Consider the following 24,324-nt stretch of genomic DNA (forward strand, 5'->3'; position numbering starts at 1 on the left):
GGATAGTATGTGATGAGACTATCCGTTGCTGAATAATTTTGACATTATAATTGAAATAGTGCATGACCAAGAGTGCGATTTTCAGAAATTTAGCTGCTGCTTAAATAGTAAAGTCAGTGATAACCCCTTTAAGACTAGCAGAACTACTCAAAAAAAAAAAGCACAAACGTATATCATATGTAAGCCTGTTTGGAGTTATCAGCTCATTAGCTGAGCACACCTGGTTTTATGAGTAAACATGTAAAATCCAATAAACATTTTTCTTAGGTAGAATAAAGTAACGTGCACTCTATATATTTTTTTTATTATTATTGTGATGTCAAAATTCAAAGATTCATTTAGATGGCAGTTTATGGCAAAGATATCACCGCGCTATAAAATGTTAATTTCTTTTCATTAAGAATAAGTTATAAAGTGCTGCTGTTCATTGCTTTGTTTGTCTGCCTGGTCCATGAAACATCATTCTTCATTTGCTGGCATGGTAAAACTGGATGGTGTGATGAAAGGTACAAAGTGATTCTATTTATAAAATGGGATACTAGTTAAAAGAATTTAGTATAATGAAATCGGCAAGAAGATAAATGGGACTGAAAACATTGCAAACGATCACCTCTTTTTGTCATCTCACTTACACACATCTGGTGACCACGAATTTTTTAAGAAGCAGCTATTGTTTTATTTGGACTCACCTTCATCAGTTCCAAGAGCCATCTGGGGGAGTGATATCTACACAACGTTGGAGATACTCCTTTGCCTGGCTGCGTTTGCCTTCCTTAGCAGCGAGGCTGCTTGTGCTCGATTCTTCTCTCTTCGCCTTGCATCACAAATTAATAAAATATTTTTTAAAGCTAATTCCTATTCATGCCATGAAAGTAATTAATTTTTGTTACACTCATAATGCCTAGAAATATATTTTATAGCATTTGTACGAGGGGCTGCAGTTGGTGACAGAATATAGAAACTTGACTTTTTGGGGGTAAAAGGTATGTATTACAGAAAAGCGGATCAGTACAGCTGCAGTTTTTTTTCTCTCTGAGGACTACGGGTAAACCTTTTCTTTTTAACTATCAGATGGAAAGGGATGAGAATTAGAAAAGCTGTGTGGATGATGAATGATTCGCATGAGTGTGAGTGTTTTACGACGGCTGCTTTTTCTTTGATACAACGGTGTTATTGAAAGGCTCCACAAGTAACAAATTGTCAAGATTAAAACTGAGGCCAAGGAGTGATGTTTTGAAGGCTGCTTTTTGTGTTGTTCTAGAACTCTTCCTTGTGATGGTTTTCTTCAGTTGCTATGTTGTTAAGTCCTGACAGACTTTTTAAAGAGTGTACATTATATCGCTTGAAATCCTGTTAAGGTCTGTGTTCAATTTTTTGCTTTTGAATCTTTCTGAGTGATTCGGCCCCATTTTGATAATATGTCATTGCCAAGTTTTATTACCAAGCGATTTTATGTCTGCAACCTAACTAGCTGCATTACTTTAAGTGAGATAAACATGATTCCCTCTAATTTAGAAAATGCATTTTTTAAAAGTATAATTCATACAAAAATTAAATACAAGAGCTGCAGGCACAAAAGGTGCAACTATTTAAATATAATGACATGAGCAGATGAGACCGCGTTTAAGAGGATGTTACAAAGGCAAAGTACTCACTGACGTCGAGAACTTTCCACATCCTTCTTAGAAGGCAAGTGACATCCATCAAAGACAAGAATCGGCTTCAGTTGGTTTTGTAGCAAATAGTCTACATATTTCATGCAGTAGAACACATACCTGTCATTAGACGAGAATAGGTTAATATCTGTCAGCTGGAAGTATAAAAAACAGAGGATGTTGATAGTGTGAAGGGAATAAGTTGCAGGTGGCTAAACACTGATTAATGACAAATTAACACCTTCCAATAAGTCTCTTTGTATGAGACTTACATATGTTCATGAGGGATTATAATGTACTTTTGCTCTTCAACCAAAGTTACTCCCGTTGGACAGTAAGCATTAATTACCCTGGCACCAAATGTGTTGAACAGTAATTTTCTTTTAAGAAATGACAATGGGAGTTTCAAAAGCTCAAAGAATACTTTGAATCTTTTTACCAGTTTGTTTTTTGTGTTAAACTTTGGAATATCTAAGAAAATTCCCTAAGTAGATAGGATATGGCATAGCCATAAGATAAGGTTTCACCAAGTACAGCTGTACATGATCCCTGGTAGTAAGATCCTGCTCTATGGATGTGACAAGTGGATTATGCTTGCCGAAACAAAAGAATGGGCATTCGAGAACAAGTGCCTGAGGAGACTGCTTCAGATCTTCACAAAGAGAACATAGAACTAGTAACAACTTTGTACAAAAACAAGACTGCCACACTCATAGGATACCAGGAACCTCTACTTCAACATTCAGGTGACATAGTGGTTCTTTCTTTGGCCATGTGACTATCCTTCCATGCACCTTGTAGTTTAGTCGAAGCTGCGGTAGCCAGAGAAAGAACTGGCTTAAGAATGTCAAAGACTGGACCTCCTGTACATGCCTTGCTCACTATTGGTCAAAATAGACAAGAGTGGCAGGCCTTGTCAGCTGCCACATCTATCCATCTGTTCCCACCAACAACAGGTGCCAGTCAAGGGATGAGTGACTGAAGAAATTTCCTGAATTTCATCCTCCAGGGCAGAAATAAAATAAAAATATAGAAGTGGTAAAGCAACACTTTATTTGGTTAATTTTTCAGATAAAAGCCGGGAGGCTGAATTTATGCCGTGTCAGCTAGAAAAACTGAAAAATTTATTTGTAAAGTTGAATTTATTTAACAATACTGCACAAGAGTAGCTAATAGATTGTGTTAAGAAATCCTCCAAAGCATAACCATCTGGATGAATATTGATATTGGCTAAGATCAAGCAGCTAAAGCAAAGGTGAATGGGCACAGACCATCTAAAATAACATGGGGTCATGCCATACCCACTCTCAACAATATAAAATGCAAGGACCATACAGTGTGTACAGGCCTAAATGCCAAGGATGCCTAGTTCTAAGGGATGTAAATCAGGCGAACTAGAAAACCACTGCATATTTGGACCGTCTATACATGATAGATCACCGAACAGTGCACTTAAAACAATTGTTTTCCTGAATAAAAATGTTGCACCTAATTTTATGAGCCATTAACCACGTGAAACTTTTTTTTGCCCACTGTTAATTTACTTGAACTTAAGAAGGTCATTAACCATACTTATAAGAATCAAAGCTTTGAAGTTTTTTTTCTCTCATAGCTTCCTTGCAGTGCCTTTTCAGTTATGTCTTTAAAAGCTATTGAGATGTATTTAATCTGCAACTCAAATTTGTGCATGTTTACATTCTGAGAGTAAGCATGCTCCCCCCCCCCCCACACACACACATCTACATGCTCACACAGATTTTATTTCCGAATGAAATACACATAACAATAACAGATGATACTTGTTTTATTAAAAGAAAATTTTAGACTCATCATACAAACACCCACTCATCAAACACACCCCGGCAGTTTAATGTAAAGAATCACACCATGCATTGTCAATAAAGTCATAAACGGTTTGACCTTCAAGACAAATTTTGCTTTGATTTGCTATTTCCCCACAAATGACCTACTGTTTTTTTTCTGTGTGAAGTGCAACCTCACAAATTGCAAAAAAGATGAATTCAACAAAACAAGGTTTTTATTTTTTAAGGTGGTAAGTGAAAGGCAAAAGTTCAAAATTTTCCTTTAGCGAGCCCATAAAAATTTGACAAAATGTTTTAATTAGTCCTATGGCATACTGCAATAAATCTGGCAACATTATATACATATTGCATTATCTTGACACCCTACTTTATAAATGGTTATTAATTAAACAGTAAACCGATGGACAAAAACATCTATCGGCACTCACTGATCAGTCTTCTCGCCAGAGCAAGCTTGTCAGCAAAGCAAAAGCCCCTTTGTGAAGCCCAACAATAAGCATCAAATAGCCACAGTATATCCCACGAAACTGGGCAATGTTCAGCTGGCTTGTGGATTTTTTTAGAAATGGAAGCAAGCCTTGGATTCCCATTAGAAAGTCTAACCCTGAAAAGATAAAAAAAAGGGGGGGTTTGTATGTGTGTATACATAATGAATAATATACAAATGTAAACTATAATAAATAATATAATAATATATCACAACTAAAAAAAATGTACTAAGTGGGCAAAAAATCAAATACATAAATGTGGTAGAAGAGATAAAATGTCTGAAATAAACTAAAAAGCAACAAAACTTAATGTAGACCAAAGAGAAGGAATTATTCTATCTCTAAATTGAAAAAAACAATGTAAGTAACCATCAATCTGCGTTGCAGCATGGAAACATAGATGAGATCATGACTCAAGGACCCAGAGATGGGATAGACGGATTATGCATGAGAATATCTGGTCTGAGGGAAATGATTGTCTGCACTTGATGAAGGACTGACACAATCTCACCAGCCCACTGAGACAGCAGTGACACTATCGATGGTTGCAAATGCTGTAATGACTGTAACAGTATGACTGCAAACATGATTTACTGAGTACAGCAACTTAATGAAAGTACTAGATTGGAGTAGATAGGAGTGAATTACCATAAGCCAAACTAATAGTAGAAAGAAGACAGACTCAAGACAACTCCACATCAAAGCCAAATTACTATTTGTGTATGCATGTATAGGTAAAGACTCGTCGAGGCCCAAACTTCTCAGTCAAGAAATAGTTTCTTTGCTTAAGTGATAGCCTTCCTGAACTCTTCCTCTCATGTCAGGAACAATACTAGTTGATGTGTCCTTTTTGCAGTCAGTGAGGGTGAGCAAGCATCCATATGTGCCTGCTCACATGTATTTTGGTATCTCTGCAATGTGTATGTCCAGTGGGCTGTCTGTGTAGGTGATAAAGAGTGTGGAAGAGAGAGAGAGAGCATGTGAGAAAGAAGGGTAGTAGGTATATATGTGCATATGAATTTGGAGGAAATTTACGTGTGAGCAGTAGCATCTGCAAGTGAGTGCGATAGGTATTTGTCCAATAATTGGCGACCATCTTCTCCATGTACTTTCACTTGGTCAATAAATGAAATATACTTGTCTATGAATAATATTTTAAGCACATCTACAGTTTTATCTTGACTGAAGGGGGAAAAATGTAAACATATTTGTTGCCTCTATATTAATGGTTAGATGGTTGTGTGACACGTCTAGTATATTTGCAAAATGTGTCTGTGCTCGTCACCTCTTGTTTTCAGCCACTGCCACTGTTTGACAGCACTTGCAAAAACCCAACAGCCTACTGTGTTTCCCCCAAAATAACCTATAAATAAGCCCTAGTTAAGATCGTCAGCCAAACGAAAAGATTCTGTTTGTCGAGTGACAGTGCTCCACCCCAAGCTGTAAGGATTGCTATATATTGTTATAATAATAATAAATTTGTAAACCATATTTCCCCATGTGAAGAATGATCTGCAAAAACCAGTTTATTATGACAAGAACTTTGCCCATAGGTTCATGCTAAGTAACTGAACACAATTTTATATCTTCTCCAAACCTTTCACATTCCTTCAGACCTACTTTAGTTACAATATCCACTATAATGACATGAATATAATCATGTAAGATCTCTGAAACAAAATATATAATGTAACAGACTTAGTATAAATTAAATAATAAATGGTCTTATAGTCTTTATGGCCACCAGTGAAAATATAACTAGTTCACTGTGTCTTGTGCTCGGCAGATAGAACCGAAAACTTCCTTGCTATATCAGGTACCAGTATACATGTATATATTGCTGATCTGCCTGGTGAGCAGGCCACACGTCTTCCCGACACTGGGGGAGGGGGCAAGACATATATTTGTATTTTACACCAAGCCAGCTACTAAAGCTATATCAGAGCAAAACCGCCAGAATTGTAAGTGCCACAGGATGAGAAAGAACGGCGAGCACAAGACGGGATGTGAACCCACGACAATCGATCCTCACCGCACTTAATTTAATTGTGATGAAAATTAACCGTTGTGCCAGTGGACCGTTAACGTGGATAAAAGTGTTAGTAGTCTTAGCAAGCTGCTGAAAAGATTAACAAAATGAAGATAAAATATTGTGAGAGTACATACGTGATCCTCTGCACACCTATTCCGATTCTCTCATAACGCGCTAACCCAATATGATACTATACAAAGAACAACAAATTAACCGAATAGTTCCCGCCAAATGCCAAAAGCAGAATCTTTATTATTTAAGTTTCGAATTTTTTAAACTGCGCGCAAAATATCTACATTAGGCTTGAAATATACCAGAAATAGACATTAACATTAGTTTATTTTGTAATTTTAAGTGAATTTTGTAAATACGTCAATGTTATTTAGACAGCTTTACAACTCTTGAAACATGGCGAACATGTTTACAAACCAAAATCCTCGAGCTAAAAATGTTGCGATTAATATGGAAACTTATGTACCTTCTTCGCAATCAGAAAGTTCCTCTACTGTTCCACCTGATGAGTTTCAGTTTATCCCGCAAGCTTCTAATGAAGGTAAGGCAGGCTGCATTTAAGCACTCGAAAAAGTGCGGTGATTTATGACAAGTTTTGGAACCACTGCCCGAAAATAATATTTTAAAAAATTCAGATCGCTGTTTTTTTTGTTTTTATCCAGTTATTAGCTTCATATAATATATAAACTTTTATTTCAGGACCACAAATGTCTTACTGTAGTCTAAGGGGGACGTTCTATTCGACTAAGGACCATATATAGTTGATTCGACCACAGTTTATAAGTTATGATCGATTTGAATTCGATCACAGCCCTTAATTGATTTGACCACATCATCATCATCTGTGCGAAAATTTTGCAATGAAATAAATGAATGTTGATGTACTCACTTTTATCATCCTTTCTTGACTTGTGCCCTTCGATCGTTTCTCTGTGTGTGTAGCTGCATTGATCAAAGTTGTTTTCTTTTTTGTTAAACAAAATATTTTAATTTTTATTGATGACAATGGCGGCTGCCCTAGGTATAGCACGTGACTAATTTATATTGAAAAAGTGTTTCATTTTGTTTACATAGAAGGAGTAACAACTGTCATTACACTGATATCATTTACACTGATTACCCTGATAATTAGTGGCCAAATCAGCTGAGGCCAGTGGTTGAATTGACCAAGGGCTGTGGACAAATCAACTCAGGATAGTGGTCAAATCAACTGATTCCAATGGTTGAATCAGCTTCGGGTTGTGGATGAATCGACTAAAGTTGTGATTAACAAACAAGAATAATAAGATACACCTTTGTTTATCCCAGAGGGCTAATAGTAAGCAGTTCTACATATTAAAAAAATTAAGGATTAAAACCATGCAGGGCAACATCAACAATCAACAATACTATCACACATTCATACAGCTAAGAGTGGTTTAGTTACTGATAAATAGCTGTATATCACCAGCTGACATGGCTACAAGATTTGGGTCCCAACCTCCAAAACACACTAGACAGCATTATCTCTCCATTATTGTAACTTTCCCTTCTTCCTTGTTTGATTTGCCAACCTGAGTAAAGGGAGAAAAAACATCACACTCAACAAGCTAACCACCATAGTAAGGAAGTTGGGGAGAATCTTGGCTCTCTAATTTCCATCTCCTATAAATAAAATGGCAACCAGGTCAGAAAAATTCTGAGGGACTTCACCCACTTTCTTTGTCAATTATTCCATGTCCTTCCATAAACTCAACATTATGAGGAGATGAACAGATTGCTTAATTTATGGTTTTATTCCTTCAGACTTCTCAAAACACATCATGCAATGCATGAGTAATGTGTTTGTTGTGTTATCCATGATAACCATTTTATGTGTGTCTGTATTTTGCCCCAAACTGATTAAAAAATTGTGCCTTAACACAGCATTGATTTGAAATGAATTCTCTCTGTTATTTTCAATTCATTTTCATTGATCCTGTGCTGGCTTTAGTCGGGATTTGTCAGCTTTTTTTTTTGTCATGGTCTTAAGCTGTTTTTTTTTCTCATGATCTGTCAGCTGGTTTCAATCATGGTTTGTCAGCTGTTTTTATAATGGTCTTTCACCACTTTGATCACTAAGGCATACAGTGCTTAAAGCAATTCTTTTTAAAATCTGTTTTCCTTGCTGATCGTTATTCTGGTCTGTCAACCTGCAAGTTTGGTCATTTAAGAATAGTGAAACCTGCCAGTAAGGATGATATTGTGAGTAAAACATAAGAATTGACAGGCTATGAGCTGCCAATAATTTTGCTTCAAATTTAGGGTTAGTGCCATAACATTGTTAAACATGTTTTCTTTTTAAAAGATCTTTTCTTTATTTCGCATTCCTGGGACCATGCCTGTCAAACTTCAAGCTTTTCTTTAATGATGAAGAGTGTTCAAAGGACGAGTGGGGTGTAACCTTTTTTTAAAAATTGAGTAAAGCTCAGTCTAAGATATCATTTCCTTAACTGGGTAAATACTTCTCTTTCGTTCTTGAAAGATACACCTTCAAACATTACCATGCATAGAAAGAGATCAAAATTTACACTAGGCCTCGTTAAATTTGTTTATAGTTTTCCCATTAGTTGAGGGTTTCACAATGAAAACATATCTGTACCCTATTCTAATGACTGTGTTTGTTGATCTTTTTCACATGGTGAATTTTAGCAATACCTGTAGTTACTAAATTTTTAGATTTCCAATTTTTAATTTCAGTAAAGGTGGATGGATCTATCAATTCAAACACCACTTCTACAAGGACTGATGGTTATGGTGTTGTTAGGCGTGGTGCAGCTCTAAATTTCCTTGAGAATCGAGGTTTTGGTTGGCTTTTGGAAGAAGATGAGATAGAGGAAGAAGATCAGCGATCTCTCCTGTAAGCAATATTCTCCTGTTGTTTGTGAAGCAGCTTTTTCAAAGATCTGCTTTGGAACAGCACTTTGTTGAATCCAACATTCACAAAGCAGTTGATTATTTGACTATTATTTGTCTATGTCTCGTTTTTTTTTTATATATACATAGACTTTACCAGTGTCATCTTTTAAGATTTTTTTCCAATGATTTTTTTCTTATTGAAATTTTCTGTTGCAGGGAGGAGCTGGATTATTGATCTGAAGGATATTTATTATAAAGTACGCTGTGTTCTGTTTCCTTTACCACAGCTAGGCTTTAATCGCCACATTCTTCGAGAATCACCAGATTTTCTGGGGCCCCCTTATCATCATTCTTCTTTATGCCTAGTTTCCCTTTATGGGCAGTTCAGAGTAAGCTTATTTGTCTAAGCAAGATTCTTGGTGTTAACCTTTTTAATTTCCTCTGAGTGTGTGTGTGTGTAAAACCCAGATCAGGGCAAAGTGTAACCATGTATTTTTTTCACAGTGGTTACTTAAGTTATTATAAAACTAAATTGTAGCATTTAATGATTTAACATATTCATTACAGTTATACAATTTTGAAAGTATTTTAAAGCAATTCTTTCTCATTCATTTATGAAATATTTTATATGATTACATGTATATTAGGAAGATTATTTAACAGATATAATTTGTATTTGAGATTCTTAATTGTGAATTTTTTTATCCAAGAGGGTAAAGTATTAACTATTCCCTTTAGTGATTTTTATTTATAATTGTAGGTTGTGTCTTGGATTCTTACTATTTGGCTTTTTGGTGGCATTCTTGGTGTTTTCTGCTGGCCAGAGTCCTTGGAGGAGAGGTAATTATATGCACTGTACATTATCTAATAATTACTCCATTGACATAAACACCATATGCTGACTGATGATCTGTAATGAGACAAAAATACAATTTATACTAATTTAAAATTATCATTTCTTAAAACTGTAACACAGTTTTATGTTTTCAGTCATATTCCCAAGGTCATCTCAGGGTGGTGCGCACTGAATACACCAGTTGCATAGTTTTTTAGTTGCAGAAGGCATGTGCATACATGTGGAAAGCTCCAGAGAGTGCTGCTTTTTTCTTTGAATGTAAAAGTGTAGTTTTCTTCTCTACCAGTTTATGTGTTGTTTCATCCTGTCTTCATTTATTTTCATGTCATATTTCCTTGTAGTGTTTTTCTAAATGCATTGAAATTTGTCTTTAACACTTAAGTTTTTGTGAACTTTTCATTTAGGCTTTTTTTTTTACTCTTGATGGGGGTCTTTAAGAATCTTGTTTTTTCTTCATTGCTGGTGATGCACTCCAGGTAAAAGATACGAAGGATCTTCTTGTCAGCTCATCTTGGAAGCCTGTATTATGACTAAATGAAAATTTGCTGTCATGGCTTTAGTATTATGTGCATACAGAATGATGGAGTTGCCATTAATATCTTTAAGTTAATTTTATCATAACTTGTTATAGGTTACATACTCACAGTGCTTGGCGTCATTGGTTATTCTGTTTTACCACTCGTCATCATAGCAGCATTTCTTCTCTCTTGTCAACTCATACTTTGTTATCAGAAGGACATTACAAGTAAGTTTAAATTACAACATTAATTTTGGATATTCATTTTCATCAAACATTTGTGAATTTTGACTTGTACAAGTTTGTTCTTGTGCAAAGTAACATGTTACACATGTGTAACGTAACATGAGAAAGAGATGAATGCTGGTTAGTGGTAAGTGGAAACAGTAGCCAAATTCCCAATCTGCTCCTTTGTCTTTGGAAACAAAATCCAGTGTTAGAAACACTCAGATTGTCTAAGAATTAAAAAAAAAAAAACTAGATTAAATGAGTCTTGTCTACATGAACAGAGATTCAAATAAATTGTCATTGTGTGAACAGAAGATACCAGGGATTCTGAGGAATGTATGGTAGCAGATATCAGAGGACAAGTAGGAGATGGCCTCAGTCCACAAAACAAGTTGATGCTAATTATAACTGAAATAAACTAGTTAGCATACTCATGAAAGAGGTCAGAATTTGGAATCGGGGGCAGGCAAAATTTCTTGGATACTTTATAATATTTAGAATGTGCTAAAAGCATGGAAAATGAAAATAAATAGAAAAAAAAATAGCATTGACAGTGGATGAAGGCCTGGTCTGAGATCATAATGTTTGAGAATAAAAGGATTAAAAGATCAGTAGAATCCTTCTTAAAAACTGCTTAGCTAAATATTGCCAGGTAGGGATGTGTGGAACAGTCCATTTTACCTTTCTTAAATGTATGCTGAAATCTCATATTTTTATAAATTCTGATGACAATGTCTTTGTACAAATTATTTTTTCCCTTATCAACAGTTACTGGGAGTGATGTGGGCAGCATACAGTGCAGGATCCTTGCTGTGTGTAGAAGAGCTACAGCAAAAAAGAACACTTCTGCTTTATCCTGTTTTCCTGTTGTATATTTATTTTCTTTCACTGTATACAGGTGTTTGAATTGCATCCTCTTTTACATCTATACTTCTAGATGTGGGCCCAAATGGTGATCTGCTGTAGCTTTTAGTTTTTGCTTTTTTTTTCAAAATACACTCCAAGCAAATCAAATTCTAATTTGAAAGAGTGAAACTTTTTGCTTATGGATGTGTCTTGGGCAGTCATGTATGACACTTAACATACTAACTCCAGTTATCATCAAAACTGGGTATACTGTAAGTTCACTGCCTGTAATCCTATATGTACGCGTTAAGTTATACATCCAAGCTGCTTGTTATTCAAACTTTGTAAATACTGAAAGCTTACATGGGTTGGAAAAAAGATTTATGGAGGGGAGGTTGGTGTAACAGTAATTGATGTGTGCAGGGGACATGGCATTTTTAGTCCAGCAAAGAATAATATGGTGAAGTGTCTAAGTGCCCATCCCATCTGCTTACTGCAGAATAGACCATTCCTTGAAGGGAAGGAGAGATTAAAATTTCTGACCACAACTCATTTCCCTTGACTCTGTGATCTGTGATGTGATCAATTATGATGTGAAAATTAGCCCTGTGCATGTTGAAATTTTGTCTGCTAAGCATTCTTTTGTTTGGAGCTACTGGAAACGTGTTAGAATGGAGAACATGCCAAAGTAAGCTAACCAAACATTTGTCAAGGATTGGAAAAAGGGTGTGGATTTGCATAGGAAGGCCATCCTTTCTATTTACACACACACCCCTGCCACACTCTGCTTTATTTATAAGATTGTTTTTGCTTCAGGCATTTATATATACAGTATTGTATAATGTCAGAAACTATCTTATCGAGCATGTTTATTTAAATTCACTAGCCAATGAATTTTTGGGAGGACGTTGATGCAGAGATACAAGTAGGACTGGCACATTTTTATGTTAAAAAAGCATAACGATGACAGTAAACATATCCCTGAAAATGCACTTATAAACAGTTATTCTAAGCTTACAACATCAGTTTTTAAGACATCCTAGATTTTTTTTTATTTTTCAGTGTATTATTGCAAACAACAATGTTGCACTGTCAAGAACGGAAATATCCCAACATATAGCTTTACTTGAGATATTAGTATAAAACACATGTTAAATAATAATTCAATTTTCAGCTTATTATTATTTTTACATTAAAATATGATCACTAACACCACTTGAAATAAATATATTTTTGCCATAAAATTAACAAAGCATTTGGAAAACTAGAAATTACATGCATTTTTAAGGGAAGGAAGGGGAGGTTTTATTGTTACCCCTTCATCAGGGAAAAAAAAAAAAAGAGTTCAAGGAATATAACTCAGCGCTCAAGTGCAGCACTTTTCTTCCCTTATCTGTTTTGGTTCCGGTTAAAACTTAAAATTATCAGAAACTCCTTAACACTGACATAGTAAATGTGCACCATGTTGGAATTGACACATCAGCTCAGTTCAGTTAAAAAGGAGAAGTTTATGATGGAATAAAATTTGCTTCCAGTCATCCAAGATCTTTGTAGCTGATAAAACTCTTTGGATGAGAGAATCATTGAGCATTCATTTCATTTTTTTTTTTTTTTCATCCAGGCATATTATGTTAGAATAGATTCTACTCAAATCGAACAAGCACCACTGTTTTGGATTATTAATATTATCATCTTCAGGGACTAAAAATATAACAAGAAGAAAATTGAATTTTCAATAGATGCAGGTTTAAGACAATGAACAATTTAGGCTCAAGAGGTTTAGTGTGGTTTTACTAAGCAATCGCTAGCAGTCTTAGTCTTTGTGTTACTGGTGTTGCCAATATAATGATTGTAGTGAATAATCTTGTAGATCCTTGTCTTTTGTAATTTTTTCAAACTATGTCAGTTTTCTAAAAAAACTATATGCTTTTCAATGGAAATTTGAATCTTTTAAGACTGACAACATGCTTAGAAATGCAGGATATAAAGTTTGTTTTGCATAACTAAGCTGTTATTCAAGATTATGTTCAAATTAAGCACAACTGCTTTTGTTCATTTGATACAACCCACAAATGTCTTTTTCCCCCAGCCACAATTTTATAGTGACATTATAGTTTGTGTTAAGATGAGAATGCTAGGATTTGGGTGGCTTGTATTTTATTAACAATGAATTGGAGTAAATGCAGAAGTTCTGCAAATATTTTATATTTTTGATGTTGGAATTGTAGTAAATTTATAACTTTTTAAATGTTTAATAATGCATTGTGGTAGTTACGAGAAAAGGTACTAGTTTAGATTTGGCAGATTTGAATGCCTTTGTGGTTTTGAGGATAATAAGACATTATTGTATATCATTATAAAACAATGTGGGAGATTATATATTTATGTTAATATGACTTAGAAGTTCAGATTTAATATGTTAAATGAAAGTAAATAAGCTGGATGTGAAAAAATGAGAGTGATGTCTTTCACCTAATTGGTTGAGGGGACTATTTTTTTCGTTGTTTTGGTCTGGATCTAGGTTGACTTTGGTGTTTCCTGTTGCCTTCTGATCTCAAAACCAGGAACACTTCATTTTCACATCTATGGGACTAGTGCTTCATTTCATGCTTCAGTACATGCTTAGATTTGAATCAGTGCATGTACAAGAAAGACATTGTGGTCCGTATGAGAAGTATGTTTATTATGCCCCTGGCTCTGTGGATTTTCTTGGCTCTTGTCATAACTTATAATTCCTTGGTTTCAGAATTAACAGCCTTGTACCACTATTGGTGTATCCTATTTTTGTAAAATCTTTTGAGCCTGCCTTGAAGATGAGGAAATCACATCGTCATTATTATTATATGCACTCTTTGCCTTTATTTCTCAGTTTACTCCAGCATAAAATTCCATTTAGTGATTGTTGTTATGATATAAGTTTATGCTGAGTTCAGTATTCTTTGCTATTCGGTTTTCATTGAGAAACTTGAGTGCATGCATCTAAAGATTCTTGATGAATTATTGTTCACCAAGGAACAAAGTTATACAATGATAGTTGTAGCACAAAGAGCTTGCTCTCATGGGGTTTTATTGGTATGAAACTGGCAGAATAAAGAAGCTATCAACAAGTACTAACAGGGAAGCAGCCTTGTTCTGTGAAGATATAAAAGGAGAGAGTTGCCGTAATAGTTCACTACATCTGTCAACTAGCTGGAGTACCTGGCATTGCAGAGGGGATTTATTTCCTGACAGAGTGTTGGTGTGAAGCAGGTGAAAGTGGAAGGTGTGAGAAACTGCTATTGCCTGCTTTTTTTTTTTTTTTTTTTTAAAGGGGAAGAAATAAAAGTGCCAGGGATACCAGCTGCTATATGCTTGCTCATTTGTTGCACCCCTTTTCCTCACTGTGTACATTCCCAATTACTGCATTTCCAAGTTTGATTTGTGTAGTAGTTTTTCTCCACTTCGAGAGTCGCCTATAATATTCTATGATGGAGAAAATATAACAAGCTGTGGAGCAATCTACTGAAACCAAACATAAGTCTATGCTAACCATACCTAAGGCATGGCATGTGGAAGGCAAAACCCAACTCACTCCTGCCCCTTCCCCACTCTACTACTAATTCTGATGTAATCGGTACTCATTTCTGTTAAGCAACTACTATGCAAAAGACCTCAAACAACTTTTGCTTTGCAGTCCAGCATGCTAACCACCAGGCTACAGTCAAGACAAACATGATCTAAACAAAGAAAGCATCTTTATCAGATATAAAACATTTATAAGAACTTAGAGTGCTGCAAGTTTATTTTAGCCTTGGAAAAGATAAAAGGTTATGGGAGTAAACCCCTACATTGCATCATTGCATTGTTAATATAGCTTTGCTGGATAAAAGTCATGATCAAGGCATTGGTCACAGTGGAAAGATTGTTGGCATGCTCTAGTGCAAACATGTTAATGGCTAAGGTGAGTTAGTTCAAAGACTAGTCAAATAATTGATCTTTTTTGTATTAAAAAGATATTAACAGAGTTGGATACTGTTGAGTCTCGTTTGCCCAAGACATACTAGTTGACAACCACTTCAAAAACCATAGAGATCTGCTGTTACACATGCAAAAGCAGGAATATTGCTTGCTGGTAGAAAAATAGATCCAGGAATTCAAGACCCTATGTCTAAAAAAAACTGCTCCCAATATACTACCTGTAACATAAGAACAATATGTACAGAGGATGCTCACCTTGATCGGTCTCCAAGAACCCCTGGTAAAGGTACATGTAACAAAAGTTCACTTGTTTTGGCCATGTGACCTGAGACTATAATGTAAGACTATTCTCCAGATTTTCATTGATGCACAGGAGGAAGAACCTGTCAATGAACATCCAATGGCTCAGCAAAGATAACATTGTCATCTACTGCACCTGTTAAATCCTCTCCACCCCTCCCATCAATTACCAGCTCAGGTCAAGAGAATTTACCCCTTCCCCCCTCACTTTTTTTTTTAGGCTTTTCTCGTTGCCCCGTCGAGTGGTGTTGAACAGTGGACAGTCTACTTCTTTCCTTGCTTCCTCTGTCGACCACCTTCCAAGGTCAAGCTCCTACAGCCTACTACACGGAAAAGTAATTATAACGTTGAGAGTAAAATGCATGTTCTCCAGTGTCGAGATTACATCGTGTCTTTTTTTCATATCTATGTTCCTTCTTGTTTTCCCAACCCCAAGGAAAGCAAAACTGACGACTTTAAGTTCGTGTACAGTAGCAGATATTGAAGGGGTTACTATTTGGACAATGTAACCGTCATTGTAAGCCTATGCTTTGTCGCAAGGAGAGATTTATCTGAGAGTGGTAGCAGGCTGTAGTTTTTTTTAAAAATTAAATAATATGCTCTTCTTTGACTTCTTGGAGTTTCATGGTAGGCTTTAAGACTTCTGTTATTTTTATGATTTATAGTTAGGGTTTTGGGACACATCAAGGGTAAAGCTGTGATAAGTGGGTAAGGCTTACGTTAGCTATATGTAGGCAAAAAGGTAGGCGATGATTAAGTCTTAGCGCGATGTTACAGACAGAAAATTGTGTTACTTTTCGGATGCCTATGAAATGTGCACATTTGCACTCATCGTCTAACGAGGATTGAAGGATCAGGGGAGGATATTCAGACCAATAACACAAGGCCCGTAATTCAACAAGACGCGCTCATGGCAACACGCACTGTCACTGATTTTTGGGGATTCCAAGCCTTTTTTATTTAAAGTTTTACCTCGCACAGGAACTATGTTACGCAGCAACATTCAAGTTCGAGAAACAATAGAACTCCTCTGTAGAATACTTGCAGAGAACGGAACAACACCGATCCGAGCAGAAATACTCCGGAAAGCAAAGTTTGACAGTTTGGAGGAGGTAGGATTACGACAGAATCTTGAAAATGAGTATTTATCGCCAGAATCATATATAAGTATATACGGTCCTTGGTTACAGAAAAAAAAACACTAATGGAAATAGGAAGGTAGTTTGCTAGAATTGTAACAAATAATTTTGTAAATAAATGTAGTTTGTGGTACTTGAAGTATACACCACATATAAGTTATCACAATCCATAAAAAGATCAAACTGAATCAGCGACGAAGATTAAAATGAAGGCAGGCTTGATGACTTCTTCATAAAAGACAACATATTGTAACAATGCCTTTATCTTTTTGTCTATTAGCTGTGTCACGCTTTATTTGAGCTCAGAAGTATAACAAAGAAGAGCAGATGATACTGATTAATGATTTTCTTTGGGTTCTTCTCTGTGCAGCTGGTTAGGCTGATAAGCTTGTAAACTTACAAATCATATCATATTAAATTATAATAATAACTTATTTTGATGTTGCTTCTTAACTTATTTCAAAATAAATATTTAGCAAATAGGATGGTGAGCTTTTGTGTTTATTTATTTTATTTTACTTAGGTATGATTTTAAAAATGGTTGAATCATCAACAAGGGAATAGTTTTATATATATCACACACACTAACAAGCTGAACTATCATTATTCTGAACTCCCCCCACCCCACCCCCTTTTAATCCTTTTCTTGGTGTAAATTCTCAACCCTACACACAATGTATTTTTATGTAAAGTTTCTTTTTTTTAAAGTACCAGCTAGAAGAATTAACAGAGTAATTTTATTGTGCTTATTTCAGAGTACACCTCTTTGGCAGCTTCTTTATGAACTTATTCGTCTTTGTGAAAATGGATGCATCAATACCCAAACTCCAGTGACTCTAACGACGCCACTTGCAGGTTGTAAGCCCTTCTTAGTTTAATGTACATATAACTGTTTCAAACTTTTTATTATTCTACTGCAAAATTCTACTGCATTCAGTATTTTTATACCAGCTTTGACAGCAAATTTTTCAAGTATTTTATGCATTTTCAACATATTCCTAAAACTGTACATTTTGTGTGTTTATATATACATATGTGTGCACTTGCAGAAGAACATGTAATATATGTGAAGAAGGAAATGCAAAAACGAGGTTATCTTTGTCTGGAGTTCGCCAGTTTACCAACCAGCTTTAGACAAGGCAGTCGGGAGTTGTTATTGGCTTTTGCCTGGTTGTTGTTTAAAGAAGACATAATAGGCAGATTGACCAGGAACCGCGTGTCATCTGTTCACAGTGATCTGGTCTCTTTATTTGAGGTAAATGCATACTTATCACTGTAGTGTTTCTGTTTCAGTGCATTTTTGTTTATAAAACAGATCTATAAATAGCATTTTATAAAATTAAAAATTTTAAAAAAGCTCTTTTGTTGATCTCACTGACCTATATAAAAACATTATGTGGATATTTTCTAATAAAGTTATTCTTCTTTTCCCACCAGGAGCATTAATAACTTTGTTATTTGCAAATGTTTCCATTTTAGTTGAATGATTGTTGATACAATTTGTTGTCAAATAATATGGATAAGTTTTTGGAAAATAACTGGAGGACAAAATTTGAGATATCTGTAGTGTGCTTAAATATTTGTTGCAGAATGTTGAAGACAGTAGCACTTACAAAACTTGTGGGAACCATGGTGAAAAACACAGCAGTCCTGCTGAACATATCCAGCAGCTTTTAACATTAAACCATAAGCTGCAAATGTATATACGGCTGTTACACGCATCACATTTGGAGTATGCTAGACTGTCCTACAAGGTGTATATATGTGTATATGCTTGCATGCTTGTAACACTACTGTGCACTGTACAGAAATAAGAACAATGTAAAACATACAAAAATAAACATACTCAAAATAAACATAGCATGCATTAATAGACAAACATATATCAACAAATAATATAGAGAGGCATTAACACAGCATCAGAAAAAGCAAGATCTTTGCAGTTAAGGCAAGATGTAGAAAAGTTGGTTATGAATATAAATATATGTTAAAATATCATCATCTGCAGATATTTATTTTTATGGGGAAAATATCTGAAAACATGTTTTAGAAGATTGAAAATTAGTGTAGGTTTAATGTTGATTTAACTAGACAAAAATCACTTTCGTTATGGCTATCACTTACAAAAGTGTAACTTTTCTTGGTACTTCTTCTTCGTAATAAAATTACTGAAAATATATCTACCAAAACTGTATGAAATAAAAATATTAAATAAGCAGAGGCTTGACTGAGTAATCTAATTAGTGGTATGCGGATTAATGGCTTTTTCTTCTGGGAAGACCTTTTTTTCCTTTCTGTAGTGCTTTCTGGCAGACATCACGTACATGACCTGATTCATTAATTACATTATTCACTATACCAAGTAATCATGTACTTAGTTTTTCACTTATGAGTAGTGTGTTTATACATATGCAGATCTGACTGCACCTTTTAGGAAGAAAGGCATAAATACCTGGTATTTTTTTAAAACAAGAAGAATTCTTGATTTCCTCCCTTTCAGGTCCACAGTGCCACATATGGGTTTTTTTTAACACCTGGTCACAATCATCTATCTACAAAAGAAACATATTGTCTTCGGTATCCCAGAGAAATGAAAAAGGTATAATTATGCAACTAGATCAGACCTGGGCAAACGCCGGCCCGCCCGCTGGCCTGCCCGCCAGTATATATACTATATATACACTATTGGGTAAAACTGAATTAACTATATTAGTCCGGCCCTCTAGAACCATCCCAGTTTCTCATGCAGCCCCTTGGGAAAATTAATTGCCCACCTCTGAACTAGACTTAAGGAAAATGTTTTAAAAAATTACTGGAGTGAAATGTTTTTCAAATAGGTTTAGATCATTATGAAATAGTGATTTACAAAATATGAAATAATAACCTGCACCTATTACTCATGGTCTAGTATTGCAATAGTTAAGTGCTTGTCACCATTGTACACACGGATCAAAGCATGTTGATCTTTGCATAAAAAAGGTAAAGGTGATGCATACATAAGCCGGATTATTTTTTCTGGAATGCGGATTGTGAGAACATAAGTCATTCTGCCCCTTGTTTTATAGATCAGATTATTTCATTTCAGAGTTTTTTTTCTGTCTGGATCATTAACAAAATGCATTGTTTCATTGTATAAGCGGCATCAAACCAAGAAGAATTAAGCATAATTTCTGTGTACAGATGTTGCTGTTGCTGAAACAAGACAGCAGTCACATGGAGAATTTGCTTCTCTGGGGAGAAAAGGAACACATGTTCTGGGAGTGGATGGTGGGTGCACATCATCCAAGTCTTCATCAGTCATTCCTCTTTGTGCAGCAACATGAAAAATAATACCTTTAAATTTTCATGTGTATTATCCTGTTAAACTTGTTGCAGAATTTATCATTTGTCCTTTAGATGGAGTTTGGGTTTTTTTTGCAGGAGAGTGTTGTGGACCTGAAAGAATACCCCAATACTGACTTCCTTCTGGTACATAACCCTGAATCAGCAGTTTACACTGATGTCCCACCATCTGTACTTGCTGATATTGTGGCACATAAGAAAAGTGTGGCAGAAACTATTCTTCGACATGAATTAACTATTGAGAGACTGGAAAGCCTTTCAGGTGTGAAGGTAATATGTGTTCAGAATTCAGGCTTTAAAAATCAATAAATCAGGGAACAAATACCTTTAGGATAAATTGTTTCTTTGTGCAGTATGTTCTGGTGAAATGATTTTTATTCACATTCAGTAAAAGTAAATTTAGAAGATCTCTTACCTCAAATTACTGTCATGATGTTGCTTGCATGTCAAAAATGTAAAGCATGTGCCTGTGGTGCTCAATAGCCTCTAGATGGCTGTAAAAATGACATTAGTGTTTAAATTGTTTGCTTGGCATACAATTGTCAATGTACTGTGCCTGAAACTTTCATTGTGAGAAATAAATCAAAAATGAATTATATTTTTTTAAAAAGTAATTAGACAATTATCATAGCTTTTTTTTTAACAGCTACTTTCTCTGTTTTCAGGAAGCAACACTTAATGACTTGGAGCTAAACAGACTTTTGAAATCAGTTGGTGAAGAAGTAATGCTACTACAGTCTTGTTTGGGTCAAGAAATCTTGAAGGAGCCCCTCATTGGCCACGGTCTAACATCAATGCTGGTGAAAAATAGTTGTGGTAACAGCAAACATGCAGCAAAGGAGTCAAATGTATTCAGTGCTGACAATCTCTGTGACGATAGGGTAATGGAAAGTTGACTTTCTTTTTTGTATGTTATTTCTTCATCACCCATGTAAGATGGTTGTTGGCCATTAGAGTGAGATGTATGTTGAACCTTTTTCATTAAACCTGTTACAAAATTTCTTTTTTAAAATGAAATGTTCCTGCTGACTTCTTTGAGAAGTTCTTCTGACAAAGAATGTGCTTCAGTGGTGTATAACTTTTTTTGTATGGGTAATAGCATCGTATGTCAAAACACTAAATTGTATTGTAGCATTTTGGTACATCAGACTGCACAATTGTATTGACAGGTGTGACCAGTGGTCACATTATGCTGACATGCTATGAGGGGGATGGAATAAAGGACTGTAGGGTGGGTATTTATGGAAGATACATCTCCTTTTTGTTTTACTGAAATTTATGTATTTATTTTTGTTTTTGGTTTACAGGTGCAATCGGTACATGCTGGACTAAAACAGCTGAATGAAGAAAAATGCATTTTGGCAGAAGACCTCCATTTACTTCGTCAACATTTTCTGCAGCAGCTGACCAGAACTGAATGTGCAACTCTCAATGCTGTGTGTGTTATCCCAAACTGTTTAAGAAGACGTTCAGTCAAGCCATTGCCTGCACAAACCTCATAAGAAAGTTAAAACATGTATAATGTAGTATATCTTCAATTTTGACCATTTCAGCAGGTTTTGCTTCTGTTACAGTTTATTAATTTATGTGTATTTGATGCTGTTTTAACTTTTTATTGTTTTATGAGGCAGCTATGTCTTCAGCTCAGGAAGCAGAAGACTGAGTTTTTAAAACACTGGCTCTGTAGATGTGTACTGCAGCATAATTCCCCAAGCTGTTATCATGATTATATTCACAATGTGAATCTTGACATGTTTCATTCTGAGTCATTCTCAGTATTTTTGTGATTTGTCAGTTGTGAGAATGTTAAGCGTTCTACCTGCTGGTGCCAGTTTTGCATGAAATTCAAAGTCAAAACCTGAATTTCTTCAACCGAAGCAAACATGATTTGTTGATTTAGAAAGCATTTCTATAAGCACGAAGAAGCTTACAGTCTTCATGTAGGCATAAAACAGCTCGCGAATAGATTGTTGAAAGTTTAGAAATAATCTGGATGAAAGACAGTGACCAGACCACATAAAGCTACTTATCACATACATACGTGTTCAAAAGCCCTAGGACTAAACCAGTAAAGGGCATAGTTGGTGACCTGAAAGGAGCAGACAGAATTCCCCTTATGTAATATTTGTCATCAGATAATTGTAGTGACATTTGACAATGTCAACTGCTTGATGGTCTGTAGGTCTCCTTAGGCCGAGTAGTAGTGAAGAAAACATTTAAACAGTGTTGTCAAGGTTTTGTGGATGATGATTCCTTAAATTTGAGTGATGATAAGATGGAAGTGTTAATTGTTTTGTGCTAAGCATTAACTGACTGCTATAATAATACTAATACTAAAAAAAATATAAAGCATCCAATCGTTACAACAATTTATGATGTACACATGAACAAGTGTTGTTGAATATGACACTTAGGTTCTTGGCAGAGCATTGTCAAATTAGAGGGGGAGGAGTGAGAGAGAGAAAGAGATCTAGGAAGTTAAGCATGCTTTTGGCATGTGTCAATAAGCGTGGCTTGGGAAATAGCACATGCTGTGGGCTACATGTGGTGACAAGAAGCTGGACCTGTTTCACTCCATCATAAAGGATGTGTACACGTCACTGCCACTAGGCTGCTTGGATCATAACCTGGTCAGCCTTGTCCCCTGTTACCTGCCCCTCATACAGTGTGTAACAACCATGAAAAAACTGGTGGGTCATCAGTGCAACAAAGGCTGTGTTCATTTGCTGCAAGATTGTTTTGAGACTACAGCCTAGAATATGTTAACACTTCATCAATGTTACCGAACTATGTTACTGATCATATTAATTTTTGCAAAGGTTCTGTTGTAACAAAGAAAACTGGGGAGTAGAGATTTTTAACAAGATGACAGAGCAGGAGCTATGCTAACCCTGACATTTTACAAGTTGCTCACTCATATAGCACCTGGTCCTGATATAGTAGAGCCTTCAATCTTAAGGTGCTGTTTTAAGTTGCTAAAAATTTTAATTATTATTGGTAACATCTCTTTTTAAAAGTTCTTTTCCCATACTCTGGAAAACATCCTTTATTGTACCAGTCCGAAAGTGCTGTCACAGGACTGAAGAGTCTCCATCCAGGTGCTTTAACCTCTGCTGTCATCAAAGTTTTTAAAAAGCAAGTTCTCAGATGTTTACAAGTCCTAGTTCAGTAAATAAACACAGTGTAGAAGATGCTGTTTTATACATCTTAAAAGATATTTATGCACATCTGGAGTACCCGAACACCAGTACTGATTTAATGATTTTTGCTTCTCATAGCTTTTAATAGAATATAATTCCATTTGCTTGTTCATGAGCAAATTCAGATGAATATTGATGCCTTAAATGTAGCAGATTTTAGAATAAACTAATAAACCTCAATTTATCTGAATCTCTAATGATGCTATTCTGGTACTTTGTACCCAAATAAATTGGTTCAAGGGACAAAGAAATGAAGACTGACCCCTAGTTAAATTTGCAGATAACACAGGGCTTATTTCCTAATTTCTGATGACTCTTACTATAGAAATTTCCTTAAGGAGATTGATTACTTTGCTGCATTATGTGATGATAATTATTAGAGTATAAAAAAAAACAACAAAAGAAATGATTGTTGATTTTAGGAAGGGCAGGGTTGTTTTTGATGAAATATTTGTTGGAGGAAAAGTAGTAAGAAGCGTGGACTGTTACAAATATTTAGGTCCAATGATCCATGATAAACTTAGGAAAACTCATAATAGATAGATAACGTTAGTAAGAAAGTGTAGATTATTGCAGCAGTGCACTGTGAAGACTTCCTGACTTCTGAAGATTTAAAATACAGCAGGCAGAATTGTTACTTGTACAAAAGTCACTGGTGTTCTGCAGTTACTCAACTGGCTTCCAATACAAAAGCGTAATGTCCACAAGATCCAGCTAACACTGCTATTGTGCACGAGAAAACGACGACAGACTATTTGCGGGTGATCCGTTTTTGCCTTCTGGCTCCAGAGGCCACACACACACCACGGACGTGTAAACAAGTTTGTGCAAACAAAGCGTTTAAGATTCGGGGGATACGGATCGTCAAAATGCAGCTCCCATGTTGAAGTTGAACCAGCAGCTTTCAACTCACCACAAACCCCTTTTTATTCTTTTCCCCCAAAATGCATTTTACCACTTCTTCTGTCGTCCTGATAGTTTATCCAGTTTCTCCATTGAGTATATGGAGCTAGATACCTGCATCACACATTGGTCGGCAGCTCTCGCTCGTG

At 35.6% G+C, this 24,324-nt stretch overlaps 2 protein-coding genes and 1 long non-coding RNA gene across 4 annotated transcripts; 2 read left to right on the forward strand and 1 right to left on the reverse strand.

The window, feature by feature from the left end:
• Positions 1 to 784: 784 nt before the first annotated feature.
• On the reverse strand, positions 785 to 3,923 carry LOC112569742. Its single transcript, XR_003100527.1, has 3 exons — positions 3,907 to 3,923; positions 1,656 to 1,775; positions 785 to 814 (listed from the first exon to the last, which is right to left on the reverse strand). It is a non-coding gene; the product is annotated as an uncharacterized LOC112569742 (long non-coding RNA).
• A 2,451-nt stretch (positions 3,924 to 6,374) lies between these two features.
• LOC112571264 (protein YIPF4-like) lies at positions 6,375 to 11,788 on the forward strand. Its single transcript, XM_025250142.1, is given in 10 exon segments — positions 6,375 to 6,551; positions 8,729 to 8,888; positions 9,104 to 9,116; positions 9,118 to 9,276; positions 9,648 to 9,692; positions 9,695 to 9,742; positions 9,878 to 9,890; positions 10,390 to 10,448; positions 10,450 to 10,488; positions 11,257 to 11,788. Coding segments are annotated over 10 exon segments (819 nt in total). The 5' UTR covers positions 6,375 to 6,406; the 3' UTR covers positions 11,395 to 11,788.
• A 4,645-nt stretch (positions 11,789 to 16,433) lies between these two features.
• On the forward strand, positions 16,434 to 22,409 carry LOC112571075 (tubulin epsilon and delta complex protein 1-like). Of its 2 annotated transcripts, XM_025249882.1 has the most exons (9): positions 16,448 to 16,703; positions 17,486 to 17,585; positions 17,780 to 17,985; positions 18,320 to 18,484; positions 19,231 to 19,329; positions 19,911 to 19,997; positions 20,151 to 20,342; positions 20,738 to 20,953; positions 21,380 to 22,409. In XM_025249882.1, the coding sequence occupies exons 1-9, from the start codon at positions 16,578 to 16,580 to the stop codon at positions 21,572 to 21,574; spliced, it is 1,386 nt and encodes a 461-aa protein (XP_025105667.1). In that variant the 5' UTR covers positions 16,448 to 16,577; the 3' UTR covers positions 21,575 to 22,409. The 2 variants fall into 2 exon arrangements, with proteins under 2 accessions (XP_025105669.1, XP_025105667.1); XM_025249884.1 differs by lacking the exon at positions 21,380 to 22,409 and having other exon boundaries at positions 16,434 to 16,703; positions 20,151 to 20,334; positions 20,738 to 20,890.
• Positions 22,410 to 24,324: the final 1,915 nt, after the last annotated feature.

The sequence above is a fragment of the Pomacea canaliculata genome, linkage group LG8, assembly GCF_003073045.1.
Source record: "Pomacea canaliculata isolate SZHN2017 linkage group LG8, ASM307304v1, whole genome shotgun sequence".
Classification (NCBI taxonomy): domain Eukaryota; kingdom Metazoa; phylum Mollusca; class Gastropoda; order Architaenioglossa; family Ampullariidae; genus Pomacea; species Pomacea canaliculata.